Genomic DNA, 15,693 nt, shown 5'->3' with positions numbered 1-15,693 from the left:
CAAGGCAGTATAATGCAGTTTTTCAAACAACACAACATTCATGCAATGTAACTCCATCTGTTTCACACAGCCACTACAACCATTCACTACTTCAAGCATTACCTTTAACAACCGCTCATACATCATTTATTGTTAATAATGACAAAAAATTATAACAACTTGCTCCATAAAATACGAGTGGGTAGCATGTCTTTGGAGAGTTTATGATCTAAAATTTGACAAAGAGGAAACAACAGCATAAGGGTCAGAATATATAGGCAGGAATAAATGGGAATTTATTTGAGTTAAGCATCCTCAGGCTTGGTTACAGTAGGATGGGGTGGAGTGCCTATAATCCTCAACATAGTGCTTGGCCCCAGTTCCCATAACCGCTGGCTGTACTGGCAAGAGCTGATGGGAACTGGAGTTCCAAAAGAAATGTTACAAGTTCTCCACCCTTTCAGTAGGGCATGGAACTAAGATGTTTTATCAAGCAAAGGTTTCACATAAAAGGTAGGTTTAAAGAAGGAATTGAAAGAGAGCTAGCTTCATACAGACTTAAGAGTCGGGCAGGAAGAAATGGTTGAGCTGTTTGAGGGAGCATGAGACTTGTGGGGATAGAATTGAAGAGCATATACAGGTGTGAAGAAATAGAGGGACAAGGCCATGGAGTTTGTGCTGTATCAATGAATGAATAGGAAGCCAGTGTAGGAATTTAAAGAGGGATGGAGCATGTCTGAGTAACCTGTGTTGATGATGCCATTTACAGGAGGTTAGAACGATAGTTTGGTCCTGGGCATGGACATGTGGAGTTGTAGCCAGTGTTAGTCCTACTCAGAGTTGACCTATCAAAATTATAATGCACATGACTAAGTCCTACTTTTGCTTTTCTTTACTGTTCAGTTCTCTGGTTAGCCCTTTTTATATCCATTTATGCCAAGGGAAGAGGAAAAGAGATGATAGGCTGTTAATAGAAAAGTTGCATAGTGAAGGACATACAGTGAACCGAGTGGGATGCCCTTGTTGTTCTTGCATGCTAAGCATGTAAATTTGCCAGCTGTGATTTGTGTGTGTATGCATGATGAGAACAATTTTGTGTCCGGTATTTGGGAGGGGGGCAGTGCTTTAGCATCAAGCTTCTTGAGTCCCAAGGATGTCAAATGACTCCCTTGGAGTCCATCAGTATCAGAGGTTCACTCAGCCGTGACTGCAAGATGCTGTCCTAGCTGCCTTGCAACTCCAACAGCAGCTGGCTTGGCACAGTTTCATCAGTCATGTTGCCTTTTTCTGTCAAGGAGAGAGCTGCAACCCGACAGTTTTGCTTGGCAGCATGCTAGCTCCCCAGAGGCAACAGTGCCATTGGCTTGGAATAGGGGCACCATACAAAATAAGTGTGTGTTTACAGAAAGCATAGTATTCTCAGGAGATTCTTGCTGATCCTTTTGATCTTTGTCTTTTGTCTTCTGTGTAGCCAAGGCTTCTGAAGGAAAACAAGAAGGAAGAAATGAGCAGGCTGTAGTGCTGGGACTTGCTCTCTTTCCTCCCCCAATGAGATTTAGAATCTGTATTTTCTTCTGCAATAAACTGTGTGTGAAAGTAGAAACCCAGAAACACCTGAGTTGCACCTCTGCTCCTTTCTGCTGGAAGGTGAAGCAACCTTTCCTTCTTGAACCCAGGAGATGGGCAGATGCAGCCCATGAGTAGGAAGCTTGTTCGTTTGCTTGTTAACAGTCACACCCACTCTTTCAATCATATTTATCAGGTTGGCTCGCAATAAAATAACAAGCGCATAAAAATAAACAGATGGTGATAAAAATAAGCTAAAACAGCAAAACTGTAAAAGCAAGATAAAAAAATATTATGCAGCAGAATCCAAGAGATCAGCAAAAAATCTAAAGCCTGGATTATTATTTTTAAAGTCTTCACCTGAAAGGGTGAATACCTGGTGAGCCTATCTGGAAACAGTGTTCAAAATCAGGACACCACTACTGAAAAGGCCCTTTCCTCAGTGATCCTGGAGGACAGACATGAGACTGGGATTGCCGCTCCCTCTGGCAGGACAGGGTTCACTTTCATGATCCTCCTGGGCCAAGGGCCATTGTCTCCCCAGACCAGCTTTGGTCCAGGTCAGCTGAGCTGGAGCTCTGTTGGAGCTCTGCATGAGCAGCACTTTCACTTCTACTTTTTAGGGGTGGGGGATCTATTTCCTCCTCCCCTTCTCCTTCTCCTCCTCCTCCCTGCAAGCTCAGTCCCTTGGACACCTGGGAAAAGCACAGGCTCCCAGCCAAAACCTGCGCAGGAGCATGCAAGAGTTGTGAGATGGGGACCGATCGTGACCACTTGGCAGACAAGCTGGTGCAATTGCTCCTTGCATTTGCAGACAGACACTTTGAAGTCATGCGGCCAAGAAAAAGCCGTTGGGGAGCTTGCAAAGGCCTCAGTGGGGGACAAGCCGTAGCACAAGTTCCATACTTTTCAACCCTTTCAGGGCAACTCTAAACTGCTTTTCCTTTTTGAGCATATTCCAGATGTGCTGGAAGACCTTATTTGGCTTTCATGGTGACATAGGCTAGGACAAGTAGACTCTGGAATTCTTGTGTTCTGTATGAAATCTGTGTGGACGTGTATTTTTTAGTACTACTGTTACTCATCCAGAATTGGGGAGGCAAAAAGATGTACAGAACTGAAACCAGAGCCCAGTATGGTTAGCCAGGTAAGAGAGATACTATGGGTCTAGTGATATCCCTGGTTTCTAAGGTACACAGGAAACTGCCTTAAACTGAGTCTGTTTTAAGTCGGCTTTGTCTACACTGACTGGTAGTGGCTCTTCAGGACTTCAGATGGGGTCTTTTAAAGACCTACCTGGAAATGCCCGTGGACTTGAATGGCTTTTTGTATGCAAAACATGTACTCTGCCACTGAACCACAGCTCATTCAAAGTCACTTGAATGGCAGATGTGCCTGGAAGATCTCAGGGTCACGAATGCAGGATGTTCAGTATGTACTACCATCTCTAGTCCTAAATATGTATGTTTTTGACATCACAAGAACCTTGAAGTTTCATGCTTATTGAAGCTCTCTATGAAGTGAATTTCAATTTTATGTCCATGACTCAGCTTGGCTTTTGTGGCAGCCATGTATGTAGTTGTGGGTGGGATCTTCCCTCATCTCTGTATGGATATTGCAAGGAGGCCAGCATGCTTCATACCAGGCACGTTTTCAAAGTTAGCATCTGAAGCAAGCAAGCAATTAAATCAAATTAGAGTAAAGAGAAAACATCTCTCCTAGAAGAAGAAGAAGAAGAGTTTGGATTTGATATCCCGCCTTTCACTCCCCTTCAGGAGTCTCAAAGCGGCTAACATTCTCCTTTCCCTTCCTCCCCCACAACAAACACTCTGTGAGGTGAGTGGGGCTGAGAGACTTCACAGAAGTGTGACTGGCCCAAGGTCACCCAGCAGCTGCATGTGGAGGAGCGGAGACGCGAACCCGGTTTCCCAGATTACGTGACTACCGCTCTTAACCACTACACCACACTGGCTCTCACTATGTCTCACTTATACACTATCAGGGATCCATAACATTCTCGGTTCCTTAAAGTAATATGGAAAACATTTGTCTAATATTCTCTGTTTTTCCAGTTGACTTTCTGAGGAAGTCTGAGAGTTAATTAATAGGTTCAAAGTGCAGTCATCAATTGATGAGTTGACATGGATTGTTGACTTTATCAACATCTACCCTTTGGGGGTATTTGTCAATGATGGGAAAAGGCGATGTTCTGTGTGTGACTGCCACAAGACTATTGATGCTCAGAATTCACACATCCAGGTTGGCATCCATGTGTCTCAAGAGACAATGGAATGTGCCTCTGAGAGTGAAGCCAAACTGCTGTGTCTGCAGAGACTGGTAACTCATAACTGCTGCCTTCCACGTTGTTTTTGCTGCATTAGCAGCACCAAAGCGACCTCTCTGGAGCACAGGCCTGGGCAAGAAGTATGGAGGTCCTGGGCTGCCCAGATGACAAGACTTCCTTCTTGGTCTTGCTCATATGGTCCAGAGGAAAGTAGACCAATACATTTGGCATCAGCTTGGCTGCAGCAGAATAAACATCAGCTAAACATGCTAGTGCTGTTCCACAGGATATATTCACTCATACTGTTTTACTTCTGAATCTTTCTTCTGTTTAATTAAAGGTACTGGGTAATTTTTTTGGGTGACGTGTGGTACGAAAAGGCTAATTCGGTAGCTTTCCCTAACTATTGAAATTTATTTGGCATAGTACTATAAATTGGCATGTTTTACTGGTGGAAATTACTATTCATACCAGCTTTCACAATATTTTAATACACTGAATTGTACTATGCAAATAAACTGAAGTCTAGCAGTGCAACTGTTGGAACATACTTTTGTCACAATACTTTCCACCCACACAATCGAGCTTTTCGCAGCTGTTTGAAATCAAATCTGGTTTCAGCAAAACCAGAAAACGTATGAAAATATTACATACAAGAAGGTGAATACATTTTTTAGTGTCTTTTAAAAATGTTATATTGGCACCTTTTTCAAATACAAGACTTGTATTTTTTTTTAAATGATATTTATTAAGTTTTCCAATTTAACAATCCAGTAAAAACCACATTAAATCATTCCAAATTATAATACAACAAAACAGCCGAATAATCATGCCAAATTATGTATCTTTGGGTGACTTCCCATGCTCTGAAATTCCTTTAATAAATTAAGCCATTCCTTCCTTGATTTTAGCTGGAACCCCAGATTAGTAGAACTACTTTTGCTGTTGTTATAAGAAAATGAGAGAGGATGGCGCAGCTATATCCTTCACTGGTTTGTCCAGGGTTCTGTTTTTTTTCCATAGAGGACAGCAAATGTAGATGTATTCTTTGAGCAGGTGGTTCAGCTGTGATTGTATTATGCTCGACACAGGTATGAACCTAGCTAGACAATGTTGCTGTCTCCCCCAAATCAAAAGATTGTGATTGTTTCAGAGTGGTTGCAAGATAAATAGAAAAGGAAAGAAAAGTTTTTTGGATTTCATAGCAAACAGCCACTTGCTTAGCCTTATTGAGGTTCCATGTTTTTGAAACAAGATGCTGAAATAGGATTGGCTTGTGATTTATCCAGTATAATTTTGTGAGATGCCTTTTTTATTGAAAATGCAGAGACTAAGAAGTGACTCCGAGATATTGATGAAACCTGACTGAGCTTCATTTCAAAAACCAGGGATTCATATTGGGTCTGTGACCTTGTAGGTAAAGAGGCCAATAATCACCCAAATTGACTTGCTAGGTCTGTATACAGCTGTCTTATTAAGAGGAGGAAAATGCTGTGGGCTTTTGCTGTGTTAAAAGCCTAGAATTATGATTTGTATGTTGACTATGCTCTCCAGAGCAGCTGTGTTACCATAGTGAGTGCCTCCCTCTTCTACTTCAAGTTGGAAAGCAAATAGATTGAAAAATGGATTGACTGACTTGACTTGGTCATGTACTTGAGACAAAGTGGTGTGAAAGGGGAAGAGATGTGGGTCCCTGTTGGCATCTGTCTGTTTTGGGAGTGTGCCTTTGGAGTAAAGTTGCAGAGTTATAGCACCTGCTGATACTGGAGAGACATGTTTTATTGCAGGTGGGGCAGATGAAGGCCATCCAGTTGTGCTGCTGCAGATGCACATGGTGTTTCTTCTCTCTGCACTCCTCCCAGCAGTCATTCCTCCTGTGGTCACTGCTATGGATATAAAACTTGATTGCCTGTGTCCAGGCACTGTGATCATGGGTTCATGTCATGCTTTAAAATATCTAAAAGAGGAACCCAAGAAGGCCCCTAGATAATAACTTGGAATTGCGCTCTGGGCCCTAAGACTCTAGGTTTCACTGATTTCAGGTACGGGCCTTGCTTAGTCAAAGATAAACCATGTTTAAGTTCAGGGAGGAGAAAAAGTGTCCAGAGGTTGTCACTGTTGTTGTCATCTACATGTGCTGGAGAATTGAGCCCAGAAGGAACAGACCAGTTGGGTCTTTTTTTTTTTGCTTTTTTTTTCTTTCTTTTTTTATTAGAAATTTGAATTCATCATTAATACACATATACAAACATACAAACATACATTTCATACAATCCTTAAAAATGTTCAAACATACTTACACTCAATCCCACAAATAGTTCCTTTCCCCATCACCATCCACCAACCCTTCACCCCACCTTTGTGTTTGACTTCCAATCTACTCAATTACAATTTCTTTCCACTTCTATTACTTTCTTTCACACACCTTTACCCTAATTTCATACTTCTTTTTCTATTACGCATCGTTTTCCATCTTATTTGATATTTCAGTATTTGAAACGGAACTTGTTTATTCTAATAGGAGTTCTAATTTTTCGATATGATTTTGCAAGTATCTTTTAAACACCTTCCAGTCCAGTTGGGTCTTTAACTCAGAGTCATGTGCCCCACAGGGCAGATGACACATATTTCATTTATTTAATATACCTTTGTGCCTCAGGGAATTAGTAAATAGGCAGAGAATCAAAACTTGGAATGAAATAATTTATAGTTTATTAGAAAAGACAGAATGATTACGATGCAGATTCTAACAGAAGTGAACAAAAGAATGGAGATGGCTCTGCTCTGCCTCCACAGTTGGAGACACCAAGGCTTCTGAATACCAGTTACTGGGAACCAAGGGAGGAGGGAGTGTTCTTTTGCTTATGTTCTGCTCACTGGTTTCCCACAGGCATCTGGTTAGTCACTGTGAGAACAGGAAGATGAACTAAATGGGCCATTGGCCTGATCCAGCAGGCTACTCTTATGTTCTTATGGTTATTGAGGCAAGGTGGACTGTCAACGTTTGGGGTTAAAGCTAAAAGGCAGTAAAGATAGGAGGTATTTAATACCAAATATTGTGAGAAGGTAGCAGACTCTAGGTTAAGGTTACCAGGCCTCCCCGTTTCCCACGAACAGTCCCCGGATTTACAAATCAGTCCCCATACAAAATCCCATCATTCCTACTGAAGTTGAAAAGTGTCCCCGGATTCATTGAAAAAATCTGGTAACCTTACTCTAGGTGTAACTCCTGTTGAAGGAAGTGAGAATGGAAATGCCCATTTCTACGAAGCAGTGTGGGTATCTGATGGAGAGAGGGGGGCAAACGGATGGAGAGAAGCACAAATATTGACCATTCAGAGTGAGGAGAAGCTCTTCTGTGAGGAACTGTAGTAAGTCACAAGGCTGTCCTTGGTATTCAGACTCTGGGGGTTGCTTATGAATTTTTGAGGACCAGGCACCCTGGCACATAGATAACAAGATGTTTCAACCAGAGGCAATAAGCATCCAGGGAAAAGGCTAAGATGGGCGAGTGAGGGGGATTGAAGCCTGGTAGGTTTCCTTGAGCTGCAAATGTAATAAACTGAGATGGTGCCTCTTCTGGAGCTCCAGCTATTCTGAGCAAAGAACACAACAGAGCTGGAAAGGCGGTAAGGAACTTTGGAGGACAGGGGTTGGAGAACAAATAGCGAAGGGATCCAAGCCGATTAGGATGTGTTGCCCAATGGCCAGAGACTGCCCTGGAACATTTGGTTAGAAAGGCTAAGTATTTACTAGAGATGGAGGAGCCCAGAGCTTCTGCGACAACTGCACTGGAGCAGCATAATCCATCAAAAAAGGCAATTGGCTCCCAGTCAGGCTCCAGAGAAGCAGTTGGGGGTGTTGATGTGTCCAATTTAACCACCTATTTGATAATGAATAGATTGTGCCTGCAACAATTTGTTATTTCTCAGGGATTTTCCATTGCAACTATTTCAAATTCAATGGGTGGCCTTAATGGCCGCTTCACAGATTCTCGTCACAGATACAAGGAGAACAGTGCTCCTGGTCCTCTGTGGTTTACTTACCTTTGTGTAATATTTCTCTTAGGTTTGTGTGCAGGTTTTATGGGAGAGCGAGAGAGAACAAACTGCTGTAGCTACAATTACTGTTCCTTAGGAGATGCTTGAGGAGGGCCATTGAACTGAAAATCTTCAGAGAGTAAGATAAGCAGAGAAATGTTCTCTCAGTGTCTGCAAAGATACTTGTGCAGCACTGAGACAAATTGCCTCCGCTGTCTGGCATTCTCTAGAAGGCTAGGCTGAAGCTCTGTGGTAAATTAGGGGCAGGGATCTGATCATATTTTCATATATACAATTAATAGGGCTGTCCACCAATTAAATAGTTGTTTGATTAATGATTACTATAACAATTTAATGATCATTTAATTGATTCTTCAGTCTGAAAATTGTGCATGCAGCTGTGCTTACTATTTTGTTTTTGTTTGCAAGTATTGTATAACAGGCTCTGTAAGGCTGCCTTAGTTAAATCTGATTTTCCAAGCAGAACATTGGGCTTTGAACTAACTCAGCCTCCTTTTGTTTTGGAATTTCTGTCTGCTTTCATAAATGAGTCTTCCTGTTCCATCTTGCTGCCCCTCGGTACCAGGTACTCCTCCCCTTGGTACAGTCACTTTCAGATATTTCCTCTAAATACGCTCCCTTTATAGGCCATTTATTTCACAAAATTGATATTCCACTTGATGGTAAAAAAAAAACAACCACAAAAATGCCACACCTCAAAATGTTTTACAAAAAGAATAAAGTTATCAGTAAAAATATTTAAGAACAACTATTCTGACAACCTTTTAGATCTCCATTCCCCAAGCTACTGGGTCCCTCCCTGGGATCAGACACCTCTTGTGGCCCAGAATTGACAACTTATAACTCTTTGAAACTCTCCATGGGATTGTCCAACTCCAATTCCTTGGGCTCTTCCCACTTCTCCTTTGGATCTGGGCACTCCCTCCATAACACCTTTGTCGGACTGATGGCAATATTCTTATTTACTTCCACGAGGAGTCCCCATTAACTTATTTTGATTGTGTTTGCACTAATGGGAATACAGATATTTCACAGTGCTTCCATGTGTATTAAAATCATTTTGAGGCTTAGCTAGGTGCTCTAGATAGCTGCAGAATAATGGGGTCATTTCTTTAAATTTCTGGAGCTGTGTATGCACTGCTTTGGACTGGTCTTGAGCTAGGAGGCAGCAGTGTCCTCGCCAAGTGGTGCTTATTTTGGGACTTACAAGGATGGTCTGAAGGGTGGTCTGGCCATGCACACAAAACCACAGGACCTAAAAAAAAAATGCAGCAAACATTTTGGTGGCACTGTTCATGTTGTTGTGTTTACCAGAGATGAAGTCCAGTGTATATTAGCCAAGAGCTGTCCCTTTTTGTCTCAATAAAATTAATGGCAAGTGCTTCATGGGTATGTGTTGAAAACTGAAAGTGCTATTAAGATATCGAAGACCATATAATGCAGCACGTTGGCTTAAGGTGCAGTTTGGCAGATATTCATGACATGGAAAGTCAATCTTTTCCACCTCTCTGAAAGACAAGTTCCAGGGAACAATGGTGTAATTTCCCTTGGCTTTCTCTGAGGCTGCCCAGTACAACAACAATCCAAGTCTGCCGGGATCAAGGGGTTCAACAGTCTGCTTTGTGCCTTCCCAAGTCTCTTTCCAGCTGCTGCTTTTAAGCTGTTACACCAGCTGGCAGCTTTCTTGAAGCACACTGATTAAATGATCCATTGGTTAAGTTCAAAGGTAGATTTCTCCTTCATAATTAACAGTGTTTGTGTGTGGCTGTCAGGCTGTTTTTGATTACTTTTGCATTTTATGTACCAAGATATTGAGCCAAAGGTAGGGAACCTCAGGCTCAGGGACAAAATGTGACCCTCAAATCCTCTTGGGGCTCTCCCTAGGCCACATAGCCATGTCTTTTTTTTTTTTAAAATATTTATTAAAAGTTTAAGAATTAAAGAAAGAAGTGTAAAAGTAAAAGTAAAAGTAAACAATACAAATTACAGTACATATAAAAAAGCAAGCAAAAAACACGATACATCAAAACAAAAACAAAAGCAAAAACAATTAAAAGCACATCCAACATTTCCATATCTTTATCTTTCATTAACTTGTTTCATCGACCTCCTCACACCTCCCTTTTTGTGTTCTAGTTATTAATTATTTCAGCAAATCCTTTCCAACTTTCACTGTTTTCTGTCATTTAATTACCTTAATTTATTTTAACCTTATCTTACCATTAAAACCCTAAAACTTGTTTATACTTAACGCCTTATAACATTTCTACTAAAGCCATATAATTTCATTCCAACATTTTTCTAACACTCATTAATTTTGCAACATTTCTCTAAATAATTTTTTAAAAACTTTTTTCCAATCTTCTTCCACCGTCTCTTCTCCCTGGTCTCAGACGCTGTCAGTCCTTTCTATCAATTCCATATGGTCCATCAACCTGGTGACCTTCTGTCCGAGGCTCTTAACTCTCTTCCATGTCCCTTCTGCAGATCTTCTTCATATTTATACATGCACTTTACTTTGTCTTCTGCTGATCTTATTCTTAATTTCCTTCCTTTGGCACTGAGGAGTAGATCTCGGGGAAACTCCAACCTAACAATGTCTTTATTCCTTCTCGACAGGTCAGCCCATTCTCCATAGTCAGAACTAAAGTCCAAAAGATATTTCAGAGCGTGTTTCAGAGTCCCTCCAAAGCTAAGGGCCCCCACAACTCCAATCTCCCCCTGACCCAAATCCAAATCCCAAAGGCCAGAACATCCCTGCATAAGGGGATCTATCCAACTTTCCTTCTCCAATCCAAGCGGGGCTCCATCCCACCAAATCTGGCATTCTCTAGATTCGATCGTAAAAGGCAACAGCTTATGTTCATCAAATTGCCTCTGTGAGGCCAGGGCTCTCTCCACTTGAATTACATGAGGTTCAACAGCAACTTTCTCCTTCGTCTTCTCCACAGCTTGCCATGTCAAAACAGATTCCTGAATCAATTCCTGAGTAGTTTCTGAATATGTATTCACTTTTTGTCCCAAATCAGTCATTTTTTGTCCCAAATTGTCAATTTTAGTAATCATCACATCCGTCTTCTCATGAAGCTGTTCCAATAGGTGCCAGCCGAATCCCACGTCCACAGGCTTCTCCCGCCTGTGGTTTTTAATGGGTCTCCGCCTCGCCGTGGCGGTCCAGACCCTAATTTCCACGGAGCGGATTCCTCCCGATCAGAGGAAATCCGCCATTGCCGGAGGCGCTAACCCGGAAGTCCACATAGCCATGTCTTGTCCCTTTCTGGCACTGCTCTGTACTCTTTCTTCAGATGCTTTTGCCTAGGTGGAATGTGCTTTTGAACTGTGAAAATGTATATTGCTTACCTAGATGGAGGATAGAGAAGGTTGCATGCCTGTGCACAAATAGAAACCTGAGTTTTATGTGACTGGAATGTAGCCTATTGTACAAAGGCAAACATCACGTCTATTACTCTGTCTCCTTTGGACTCTGACTCCACCCACTGGCACATGTCCCCCTCTAGGTTTCCACAGGAAGGAATGTGGCACTTGGAGTGAAAAAGGTTCCTCAGCCTTGATATGGACCAATCCAAGTTGGTAAAAGTCTAAGTATGCTATGTCAACCGGACCACCATTCTCTATATCCTTGTTGACCTTGTAGAACTCTAATAGATTGGTGAGACAAGACTTGCCTTTGCAGACGTTGTTCTGGCTCTGCTTCAGCAAGGCTTGTTCTTCTGTATGCTTAGTTATATTATCCCTAACAATACTTTCCACTAGTTTTCCTGGGATAGAAGTTAAGCTCACCGGCCTCTAATTTTCAGGAAAACTACCCCATTCCCTGATCCCAACAATTATCTGACTTTTAGAAGACATCTGAAGGCAACCCTATTTCGGGAAATTTTTAATGTTTAATGTTTTACAATTTTTTATGTGCTGTAAGCCACCCAGAGTGTCTGCGGAAACCCAGCCAGATGGATGGGATACCATCATCATCACCACCACCATCATCATCATTTTCAAAATTAGTGTTACATTGGCTACTTAATGGTTCCCTGGTATGGAGGCTGATCTGAGGGGCAACTTACATCTTTTTGTTAGAATATTAGCAATTTAGTTGTTAGCTGACGTTAAGCACCTGCTGTTCAGATGGATATTGTACCAATATCAGAGTTTACTTATTCCTTTTCACTGTGTTTATGTAAAGTCAGTTCCTTTCTTTGAAGAACTTCGTAATCACTGTTGCCAACAAAACTTATGAACCTCCTCTCATTGTATCTCATTGTTGACTCCAGCCTCTTCATGTAATTCAACCTAATTAAATATTGAGGGATAATTTGCTTCTAGGTGTCCATATATTTACACACAATCTCCCAGTATTTTAGCTCCAAACTTATCTGTAATTTAATTAGGACTCCCCTCTTGCTCACCCTCTACTCGCTGTTGTCTGCACAGGGCAGGCATATCCCGCAGTGTTTAATGAGTGTGTTTCCGTTTTCCCACACTGGGCTCCAGCTTTATATTAGAATCACATTCATTTTGTTTGAGCACCTCTTCATTTTAATAATCTGACATGATTGCAGGGTGTGCACAGCCAGGTTCTTTGACTTCACGGTAGCTCCCGCTGAACCCTGGGACCGGTGCAAGCTCATAATTGCGGTGTTTGCTTGAGAAGCTGAGCAACACGTTTTATGTTGAGCTCTTGAGACTATGATTTCTGTTTTGTTGTCTTTCAGTGTGATTAGCTTTCGTGGCTCGATGCCCCCTCCCCACTATATCCAAAACCAGCACCATTTCTTTGTAGTGCACTACTTGCTGTTCACCAGTGTTTTGGATGCTGTGCTTGTAAATACCATTTCATGCAGTGAAGGGATGCTGTTCTAAAGACCCTGGAGAGTTTTAATGAGTATCTGCCTGGAATGACATGAATTAGTTTGCATGAAAGGCTTCCGTTCTCGTTGAGCTTGTTTATTCTGGTTTAAATGGGTTTCTGTGTCATCCGCTGAGATTATTTTTTAATCTTTTCTGTGTAGCTATAGGGAAGATGATTGGTCTCTGACATGATCTCATGAAAGAGAAGTGTGGTGGTGGTGGGAGAACATGTTTCTATGTTATTTCTAAAAGAAGATAAGAATGCCAGCTTTTCTTCTGAAATTCCAGTTGAAGACCTTCCATCCAAGTGACTTGATACAGAGATTATTTCTATGATGTATGAGTCCCTTCAACAGAACTGAGCAGTAGTGCTCCTTAACCAAGAGACCGTAATACTCCAGACAAACTTTTATTGCAGCATTTCTTTCCCCTCCTTCCCTCACTGAAGACTTCCCCCATTATGGTTCTTCCTTTGAGTCACCTTCTTCTGAGATGTATGCTGCGGTTGTTTTCCCATGAGTGCCTGTCAGCCTCAAAAAATAAAATAAAAAAATAAAATAATAATAATAATAATAAAAATGCTGCTCTAAAAGGGTGACATAATTATCATTGATGATTTGCATCAGCTTTCCCTAGCATTCTTTCTCCCTTCTTGAAGTTCTGGCTGGACTTCTGTTCATTTTAATATTGGCTTTTGAGCAGAAAACACTCAGACCCTTAACGTTGGTCAAAATTTTGAGAGAAATTTGAGCTGAGGAGTGCGATGGGGAAGGTCATCTTATGAGGATGCCTTCCTGTTTACAATTGATATGTAGCCCTAAGCTGAGCAGAGGTGACATGTTCACTGGGGTTCTTGAGTCACAGCTGAGCCCCTTTATCACTTTGTTATATTTACTCTTTTTTCCTCTCTACTTCTGTTTTTGCTATTGTTGAATTCTTGAACTTTCTCTTTCTTTCTTTTTGTATTGAAGGTTCAGCTGTCCCAGACTTTAGAAGAAGCTGGGAATCAGAAACAAAGAGCAGAACTGGTAAGTGTTAGAGTTTGCTGATTTTTAAAATTATTATTCTTTGCAATACATGGTAAAAATGGACTTTGGGGACAAGAATAATCTTTGAGCCACATCCATTCACTTAAAATACAAGATCTGCTCAGCAAAAGTCTAGTTAGCAAAGCAGTGCTCCAGTCAGCATGTCTATATGATGGTAGGTCTTATGGAAGCATGACCTTGCTGGTTGGGACTGATGGGACATCTGCTCTAAAATAGTAGTCTTCTGCATTTTAAGGCCTTAGAACCACCATTAACCCAAACATGCATTTGAGAACCTATCCCAATTTTCTTTTCTTTTATCACCATATGCAGTATCTATATGGTTGGTAGTGCTGCTGTTGTAGCCCATCTTAGATATACCCGTGACCTCATAGTGGATCATGACTTGCCAGTCAAAGACCACTGGTCGAAAATATCTGGCGTGTACCAGTTTGGCAAAGGTTGATCTAGAGCAGGGGTCAGCAAACTTTTTCAGTAGGGAGCCGGTCCACTGTCCCGGGGCCAGACCATTTTGAAAAAAAATATGAATGAATTCCTATGCCCCCCCCCACAAATGAACGAATTCCTATGCCCCACAAATAATCCAGAGATGCATTTTAAATAAAAGCACACATTCTACTCACGCTGATTCCCGGACTGTCTGTGGGCCAGATTGAGAGGGTGATTGGGCCGGATCCAGCCCCCAGGCCTTAGTTTGCCTACCCACGATCTAGAGAGAAAAACACAAGCAAAAAGACATAGCTAGGTTCCTCTTTCTCATGGCAGAAGGTGGATGCGTCATTGGCCCATGCTTCCACCTGCCATATTTCCAGTTCCCATCTGAATCCCAGAGTTAAACTTTCTCTTCATGCTTTGGGATGCTTGGAAAGCATACACACATCTCCAGAGATGTCCGCTTCTGCAAGTTTCAAGTAAGGCGCAGAAGTGGCGAGAGAAAATATGCCACCCCACACTTCCACTTTCTGGCTTGTCCAAGGACACCTTCAGTTGACAAATCCCTAAACTCTGGTGAGATGGATTATGCTGCGCTGCTCTGTGGAAGAACCTCTGTTTTTGCTTTCTACATGCCTTCTTAGAATAGAGCTGGAGGGCTGCATTTAATTTTCAGTAAAGGAGTACTTATTTCATGGCGTAAAGATTTGCAAATTTCATGGCACATTGTCTGAACCCGCGATACTCTGTGATTAAGCATTGACATATTAACGTAGGAAAATTGCCTTGTCATATTCAAAAATAAATGGTGAATGCCCTGATGACTTTGAACAGAAATGCAGCCCTTTGTTTAATGTCAGATACTTTTCAGAGGTAGCAGTTCATTTATCAAAGCTATTAAACGGGGGCAATTGGTGTGATTATACAGAATTTTCTGCAAACTGATTTCTATAATGTTTTACACCCCCCACATGTTTCTTGATTCCATTTGTTTTATCCCCTTCCACACATTCGTTGGCTGGAGGAACTGGGCTCTGGGTGGCTTGCTGTAAGAAAGAAAACTGTAATTTGTTTCTTCAGTATTGTTATATTCATCTGTTACTTCATTGTTTGACTGTTCAAAACCTGCAAATAAGCAAAGTAAAAGGTTTCATGGTCAAACAGTTCAGTTCAAGCAGACCTAAATAATGCAAAACAAATAGCATGAGCACCAAAAGTCTATGGGAATCTGCATTTTTATTCATGAAAGTGAAAGGGACTTGTAGCACAGTCTGTCACTAAAAGAAATGTATGCAGCTGTTAGTGGTTAAATACTATCCCAGTTGATGGAACCACCTGTTATAAAAGCTACATGCCTGGAGTGTTCACAAAATGTTAAAGTCTCGACAGGTTCTCTTCACATTTACAGAATGGCCTATGTTCAGGGACTCTGGGGGTGGAATAGTGAGCCACATAG

The 15,693-nt window shown here is 41.6% G+C and overlaps 1 protein-coding gene across 2 annotated transcripts in view; it reads left to right on the top strand.

Annotated features, from left to right (window-relative positions):
- MAD1L1 (mitotic arrest deficient 1 like 1) overlaps nt 1-15,693 on the top strand; it is a 464,454-nt gene that overhangs the window by 188,913 nt on the left and 259,848 nt on the right. For both annotated transcript variants that reach the window (XM_082199731.1, XM_082199732.1), the window contains exon 13: nt 13,728-13,784. In XM_082199731.1, the coding sequence (XP_082055857.1) occupies nt 13,728-13,784 (57 nt within the window). The remainder of the gene's footprint in view (nt 1-13,727; nt 13,785-15,693) is intronic.

The sequence above is a fragment of the Podarcis vaucheri genome, assembly GCF_965113315.1.
Source record: "Podarcis vaucheri genome assembly, chromosome: 14".
In the NCBI taxonomy this organism is placed as follows: Eukaryota; Metazoa; Chordata; class Lepidosauria; order Squamata; family Lacertidae; genus Podarcis; species Podarcis vaucheri.
Note: the sequence above shows the minus strand (reverse complement) of the source record. Positions and strands in the feature narration are given on the sequence as shown.